This window comes from Physella acuta, unplaced genomic scaffold (assembly GCF_028476545.2).
Source record: "Physella acuta isolate Inbredline_101_S28 unplaced genomic scaffold, ASM2847654v3 ptg002059l, whole genome shotgun sequence".
Lineage (NCBI taxonomy): Eukaryota > Metazoa > Mollusca > Gastropoda > Physidae > Physella > Physella acuta.
The window spans coordinates 98,893-107,500 of record NW_026733562.1 but is presented as its reverse complement, the minus strand read 5'-3'; the positions used below and the strand labels follow the sequence as shown (position 1 = coordinate 107,500).

The following is an 8,608-nucleotide window of genomic DNA, read 5'->3' as shown; positions in this document are numbered from 1 at the left end:
TTTCAATTCAAAAAATTCTAAAAGATCTCTTCCAAATTTTATAAACAAGACCAATAATTTTGTTTTGCCAATAAAAACAGAGGAAAAACGGAACCGGAAATTTATCGTATCGCTTTCTACATCCCTCCAGAAGATCGTCTGCAAAAGGTTTATCGCGTCCAATAACATGAGGGTAGACATAACATTTCTTAACAGCCAGAACATCCGACTTTTTGATTTTGAAGACAGCGGCTTCTACGATTTTACCGGCAGTATCGTTGGTTTGACGGGTTTAGAAACAATCATCTTATCTGGCAACTACATGGCTAACCTAGCACCGACATTCTTTGATTCCATGACGAGCGTTCAAAAACTGGCCATGTCAAAGTGTAATTTGAATGTACATTTCATGTCAAAATCAAGCGGAAGAATTGTGGCCAATTTGGCAACTCTAAAACAACTTGACTGGTCGCAAAATTCCTTGGTAATGCTCGCGCCGGGTACATTCTCAAAAAACAGCCAAATAGAATATTTAAACCTGGCCAAAAATAAATTCAAGCATTTTCCTTTCGAAATTAAAAACACGCCGCTGTTGCAGAAATTAGATTTGCGATTCAATTCTATAGCGACAATCGACAGCCGGTACAGGGATGAGCTTGACAATTTGGCTAACAAATTCGGCTCGTTTTATCTGTATTTATCTGGCAATATACTCTCCTGCAGCTGTCAGAATCTCCCGTTTTTACAATGGCTGAGACGTACATGGGTCGTGTTAGACAATGGAGGGAACTACACCTGCATGAGTAAAGACGGCACCCTGACCTACACGGCAGACTACTACAGCATGGATATTCTATGGCGGATGTGCTGGTCTCAGTTCTTCTTTTCCTTGTCGCTCATTATCTTGTGTATCATCGTCATCGGTTTCAGCTGCGTCTTCCTCATCACCAGAAACAAGAATTCCATCCGGTCGCTGGCGTTACAGCTACTTGCTGGTTTTGAAATCAAATCAGCCAGCGATTACAAAACCGGAGTGTTTTTAGGCTACGCGGATTGCGAGTATCAATTCCCGTGTACGGAGTTGAAAGATTACATCGAGGACTCTCTCGGTTTGAGTACCTACATAAGCCACCGTGACCTACTTCCGTCAGCAACGGTAGCCAGCGCTATAGTAGACGCCATTAACGCGAGCTGGCGAGTTGTTTTAGTGTTCAGTCAAAGCTTTATACAAGACGACGAGTGGTCTTTGTTTACTATCCGGTCCGCGATGTACTCGCAGACGCCAGCTAACCCTGAACGAGTTATCGTTCTTGTGCTGGAGGAGCTGAGGCATCGACTGCCCAGCGATCTGCTGGGGGAAGTCGCAGACGATAATATCGTCGTTCTGCGAGACTGGAAGCTGGACGCCGACACGAGGCGGAAACTGTCGAATCTTTTGCAGTCAAGTTGTGTCCCACGTCTGGGAAAATATCGTTAGTTGAAAATGTAACAGAGTTAGTCATACGTCATAGCATGGATTAGAATCGTCATAATTTTACCAAGTGGGTGCCCAGGAAACTAGTTTCTATTGAAAAGGTTCATTACATTTGAAGGTAGAATGTATACAATAGAATACTGTGCTGAAAAAAATATTTCATTGTATTACATTTTTCAAGACCGAATGCACGACATAATCAATGAATGTTATAGTATAAATGTAATAAGAGTAAACATTTTCACATAATAAATGGCATAGAATAACTGTCATTGGATAAATGTATTACATTGAATGTCATAGAATATTTGTTACATTATAAATGTCATGGTATACATATATGATAAATGTCATAGTATAAAAGTCATAGTCTAAATCTCATATGATAAATGTCATATAATAAATGTCATAGTATAAATGTCATACAATAAATGTCATAGGATTAATGCCACAGAATAAACGAAACACTTTTCATTATGACTGACAATATAAGTCTCGGAACATACTCGAATACACCACAGACTCTTAAATGTTCAGAAAGTTTATTTTGTAATAAATGCTCATGAGTCTTTTTTTTTTTAGATGTTCGCTAATAAACTTTTTATTAATTTTATCGTATTAAGTTTTTTTGTTTATTGGTATTTTCAGCTGGAGTTTTTAAAAAAGAGTATCAGTATAGAAAGTATCAGTATGGTAGGTACACCCTTGTGTAGATAGATAACAAACTTCTCATTAGGATGTGTCTATAAGACAACGTATGCCAGATTGAGCTTATGTGGCCGTATGCTTTTTTTTTATCACTACTGTGTAGGCAACGACTACTTAAAAAACAACCCCCCCCCCCCTCCCCAAAAAGAAAAGGTTTTTTTTTTTCCACACAGATTTCTTTATGAAAATATATACTGAACTCAGTCAACATTGCGTATATTAATCAATATCTATCAAAATTTACGAAAACTGTTTTTTTTAAAAACGCGAAATGACGGCTAAAATTCATTTTTTCAACATTACTTTATAAAAAAAAGGATCTTGTCCAGATAAGCGCAACCAAAACGTTAACCCCCACCACCTACAAAAAATAAAGATTTAAATAAAAGATGATATGCAACTTGTACTTTTAGTTTTTAACCCTAACCCAACCCTAGTCCTAACCTAAATCCTAGGGGCGGATAAGAAGTTATATTTATGACGTGCGTTTAAATAATCAAATGTCAAGACCTCAGATATAGGTCAAGGTTGCGTGCGTGCATTAAATTAGAATTGGCAAAAAGTGGCGGGGCTTAACTTTTCAACCGTGTATTTTTTTTCATTAGTAGCGGGGCTTATCTGGACAATTTGTCGTCACACTTTCTAAACCCCCAACCCCCAACACAAACAAACACCGTCGCCACAAAACTTCGACCCCCCCCCTGTTCTCCCACTATGAGTATTACCTACATCCCTTAAGGTCGACCCCTACATTGTTAGAGCGTCGTCCATGTTGTTAAGCAATTATTATTATTGGATCACCACAGTACTTTTTTATCGAAATCTCGTCCTGTAACGCCAAGGGCTGAGCGTAATTTTTATAATAAGTACGGTAACACTCACAAATCAGTGACAACTCCATCCCTCCGCTTGACGCCAAAGCCGAGAAGAGAATCCGCAGATTTATTGGAAATTTCCATTCCTTCTATGACGTGGCTCAAAAGCTGTGGGGAGTCCTCGTCTGATGCGTTATTTATAGATCCATTCTTTTTTTAAAACAAAAAGGCCAATTAAATACAAAAAGAAAGAAAGGATTACAAACAAGGAAACACAAATCGCACGGCTTATGTCGTTTGGACGTCTAAACGATAAGATCTACACGTTTTTAAGTGTGTAGTTTTTGTATACAGACGATCAAAGTGGTAAGTAGATTATAATAATCTATACTAAATACCGATAGTGTATTTCAAATAGTATTCATGGTAACTGGAAGAAAATAGAGTACAGAAAGAAACTCTGTATTGGTCTAGGTCAGGGGTCGGCAACCTGCGGCTCGCGAGCCGCATGCGGCTCTTTTGGTGTCCAGTTGCGGCTCTTCAGCTCCATGTACAAATAATAATTATTTTATTTTATTTTCAAAACTCATAAAAATATTAGTCTACAACACTCGGTAATAAACGATATAACAATAGATATAAACAATAAACATTCACTACTCTATTAGAATATTTAGTTACTCCCTATCTCAATGTACTTCCTATTACATTGTCCATTCCGAATTGAAACATTCAACTTCATAGTGGATATCACAAAGAATCTAAACGAGCTAAGTGTAAAACTGAAAGGAAAACTCAACCTATGTCTTGCTTGAAGAAGTGGATTGTTTCGAAAAAAAAAACATTTTTGTTGAATACATGGTGAGCTTTTTATTGCTTAATTACGAAAAATCTGAAAAAAATATCGTTATGAAAACAATGCTACTATTCAATCACTTCAGCATTAATAATAAACAAAATGAAGGATGTTTTCACTGAGAAATTTGAGCAATTCAAAACAAATGCAAGTACTTTGACTTACATAGTAAATCCTCACAACACAAATTCAAATGAGATAATTTCATATATTCAAAGCTATTTCTGTTAATTTATATATATAGTATGATATTTGTTTAGGATTATATATATATATATATATATATATATATATATATATATATATATATATATATATATATATATATATATATATATATATATATATATATATATATATAATATCCTAAACAAATTTACTATTGACATACACATTTCAGTGGCTCTTAAAAAACCAGGTAATGTTGTACATTGCAACTTTTGGCTCTTTTATCTCAAAAGGTTGGCGAACCCTGGTCTAGGTATTTGTTTTATATATGGTAGTAGAAACCTCTTTTAAAAAATTAGTAGATATTTTAAAAATATAAAATATTAAAAAAAATGACATAGGCTACTTACGTGATATCCTCATTTAAAAAAAAATTAATTAAACAAGTCTACAGCAGCAATTTGATTTGTTTTAAATTCGTGCAACGTATTTGGTACAAACGAAACTGACGCAGAGAAATAATGTATTTACAGTAAAAAAGAAAATACAACAAGAAAACTTATCAGACCTACTATATTAATTTCATAAAGGCGTCGATACAAATAGACCTCTATGAATATATTCCGGGATGATTTTTAAGAACGTATACTGGTTTATATATCGAATCACTGCAGAGTTAATAGTAACGATGTCTATCTATAGTACTTTAATAATACAATAGGATGTAGCAATTTTTTTTCTCTATAGTTAGCTCGTTTACGTCATGGTGTCACCCCCACCCTCTTGTAATAATTGTCGATTTGTACTTAAAAGACTATTTAAATGTAATTAATCATTAATGGAACTGACAAAAAGCATTTTCTTCTGTACATTTTGCAATTTTTTTTTTGCCTTGGTGTCACCCCCTAAATGGTGTGAACCGGTCCGCACCCCCTGCACCGCCCCGCCTCTTAAAACCCCCTTCTGTCTACACCACTGACAATGATGACACACCACGTGCAGTGGAATGATAAACACAAATGAACACGTTACCCACAAGGAAGGTGCACACGTGTCCAACTACCACGTGCAGTGGTGTAGTGCATTGTTTTTAATTAGCGCATCGTCTGTCGTTCGTACAGCTCAGCTGTTACATACAGCTATTAGCGCATGGGATCTGTTCTTTGTTTACATCGTTCAATGGACTCCTATAGTATTATATACTATACCAGAAGGGGTGGGGGTGGAAGACAGCAATGGGCTATAAAGTGTGTATAAATAAATAAATAAATACACACACACACACACACACATTCATATATATATATATATATATATATATATATATATATATATATATATATATATATATATATATATATATATATATATATATATATATATATATATACCTTAGAGCCCGTTGCTGCTTTCCCCACCCACTCTCCGCAGTATTGTATAATCATCTTTGTAATAAGTTGTACAGCATATCTCATACTCAAGCTCTTGGTTATGTGTCGATAATCGCTCTCTTACTTTCAAGGTACAAATTGTATAAATAAAGGTACCTTGGTGTAATTACTCGCTGTGCTGTTGTTTGTTTTCTTTACACGATAACTGATATTGAAATGTATATTCTACAACTAAAGCTTGAAGTTCGGTCTGTTAGAAGTATATATTTTCTATACAAATACCATTTCGTTCCGGGGGGGGGGGGGGGCGGTAGACTTGCCTGGAAGAAATTCTGGTGCCTGAAATTGCCAGTGCTGCTTTGGACGGCCACTTCTCGAAATGCTGAGAAATGCCCGGCCAATATTGGAAGTACTGATCGAAGACTGTTCGGTACTAAGCCATAATAAACAAGAAAACGCGGGAACATGATGTCAGCAGCTTGGGGGTGGGGTGGGGGGGGGGGGGGTGACGGACTAAAATTTCCAGGGGGGAGGCACTGTTAAAAAAAATATTTTTTCTGTATAAATTCCATTTCGAAGAGATGCATGGAAGTATGGGAGAAACTCTGTTCATGATATACCTTGCCTGTTAATAATTCTACTTGTTGCCGGTTTGCGTAAAGCCTATCAATTTTGACTTTCTTCTCTGCATTTTCTGCTCCACCTGGATTTCCCCCTCCCATAATTGCTTAGTTAGGGTTGTAATATCAATACAAAGTTTTTAAAAAAATATGCCAAATTAAAAATATCAGAAATGCACGTCAAAGTCCTCTTCTTTTTAACTGCCATGACCTTCACCCTGACCCCCCACCCCACCCCACCCTCACCCCCAAAGTACATTTACAAATTCGTTTAATCTATTGTTAGAACGTACTTTGGACCAGTTTTAATCAATGCTTCTAAGAAGCGCCACTTGTCTTTAAAGCCGCCTAAACAGCTGAATGGCCTTTGCTGTTTGTCAAAAGCTGTAGAAAATAGCAGTATGCATTCGGAACCGATTAGAACTACGGATTTTTTGTGTGTTTATAGTGCAAAAGGCATTAATGATATACTTTTTAACACACTATATCTCAGTTAGGGGTTTGCGGTTTGCAGAGTTTTTTCCAGGCATCTCTTCGGGGTCGATTTGTACTTAAAAGACTATTTAAATGCCCCCCCCCCCCCCCCCCGAAAAAATTCTACCGCCCCCCAACGAAATGAAATTTATATAATTTATATAGATAATATATACCCCCCCCCCCCCCGAAAATTTCAAGTGCCCCCCCCCCCCCCCCGGAGAAAAAGGTCTGGAAGAAACACTGGGGGTTAGGAGAAATGATTGAGATTAAGGTTAGGGGTTAGTTTATTAGAGTTTGGGATTATGGGTTAGGACTAAAGTTAGTCAAAGAAAATAGTATTAATGATTTTAATTATGGGGATCATCTATAAATGACGTCAAGCTTTTCTCCTCCCCCCCCCATCACAAAAAGCCAGACCCCCCCCCCCCCTAAAATGACGACGCACTTCAGCTACAACCCCCCTGAAAATTGCAGTTGAATTTTTCTTAAAACAGCGATATTTTCCTCAAATCTTGTCTGAACTCTGTCACCATAGAGTGTTTTAATCAATTTCTATTACAATTTATTAAAACAGTTTTCTAAAACGCGAAATAACGGTTAAAATTTGTTTTCTATCATTTCTTTTTTATAATGCACAAATGTGACATCACACCATCTGAACACCCCCCTCCCCCTCATCACAAACCGTCACAAAATTAAGGACTCCACCTCCCCTACGAGTGTGACGTCATGTATGGACGACCCCCTATAGGGCTGGTAAGTAGGTCACCAACCAGTTCAGAGTTCTACGGCTCAATAAAACCTGCATGAGCCATATAACTGGTTGGTGACCTACTTACCAGCCCTATAGCAAATATTAAGAATTTTAATCGATTAATGAAATAAGCACCTTTTGTGGCATCTACGTGTTATATAAGAGTTACTTTGTTTTTACCTCTGACTTATAGAGGAAATAAACAACGCGCTTATTTCATCCACAGACCTGAGAGATGTAGAAATCTAGGAGCTCTCTCCCCCCCCCCCCCCCCCCCCCCCCCCCGAAGAGAAGAAACTCTGATCTGTGGCCTATCGTTTAGTCATAGAAATAGATTTTTTAAAATGCAATTCTAATAATAAGCAATTCAAAAATGAATGCCTTAAAATAAGTTAAAATGTGTAGAAATAACGTGTTTATACTTGCGACATGAATACGTGTTTAGAAGAAAAAAAACCTCGCAGAATGTTAATGTTATAAAGACAATTTTTTCCCCATGGAAAATGTCTAGATCTACTTACTTGTTTCAAATGTTTTCGTGACATGTATCTTATACAATACATGTCGTTAGTGTAAAGCGCCGTATTAAAGTATTAAATTCAATAAAATCAACATTTATTTTATTGTTCATATCAAGCCCAACTGATTTCTTTTTAAAAACTAATAAGAATGATGAAAATGTATCTTTTACATTTGTATTGTGTATTTGAGAATAAGATATAGATTCTAGAACTGCTACACAGCAAAACTATTTAAATTAGGAGGCTTAAATGTCGCTGAGACCCAGCAGATTCTCGAATTTGAGATTCCAATAAATTTATGTATTACCGTACTTTAACAGTTGATGTAAAATGTGGATGCTTTTGAGTGGAGACTTCCCAACTTCCGCTTTGGTTTTAATAAAACAATAACAACACCTTTGTTTTCAGGCAACATTAACACATTTTAGATTTTAAACGACCAGTTAATATTTTGCTTTTAAAAATACAGCTTTTACAAGTAGATTAATCATTTTAATTAGAAACAATATTTCGTACTTAGAAAGTTGTTTATTAAAACAATGTATGAGTTTTAAACATTTTTAAAATTAGGTCAATAAAAAATCTAGAAAAGAAAATTATTTTAAAAAAAGCCTTGCCTAGCGTTAGCGTACAACCGCAGACCTAACAAAACCTCGAACTCAATGGCACCATTCTTTATATAAAAGTGAACGATCTCAAATAATTGTGTTAAATTCTAGACCTAAGTTTAGTAGTTAGTTAGTGTTACTGATACATTTTTAGGTATAAGGCTTAAAAAAGTGTGATTGCCAACTGACAGTGACAGTCTGTGGTTAACTGTTAGGAGGAGTAAGTAATCATTTCTC

At 36.2% G+C, this 8,608-nt stretch overlaps 1 protein-coding gene across 1 annotated transcript in view; it reads left to right on the top strand.

Moving 5' to 3' along the window:
- The window catches only part of LOC131931936 (toll-like receptor 4), a 3,694-nt gene extending 1,667 nt beyond the window's left edge, over positions 1-2,027 (top strand). Inside the window, exon 1 of the mRNA XM_059288770.1 lies at positions 1-2,027. This exon is cut by the window's left edge and continues 1,667 nt beyond it. Coding sequence (XP_059144753.1) covers positions 1-1,456 — 1,456 coding nt within the window. The 3' untranslated portion in view covers positions 1,457-2,027.
- Positions 2,028-8,608: the final 6,581 nt, after the last annotated feature.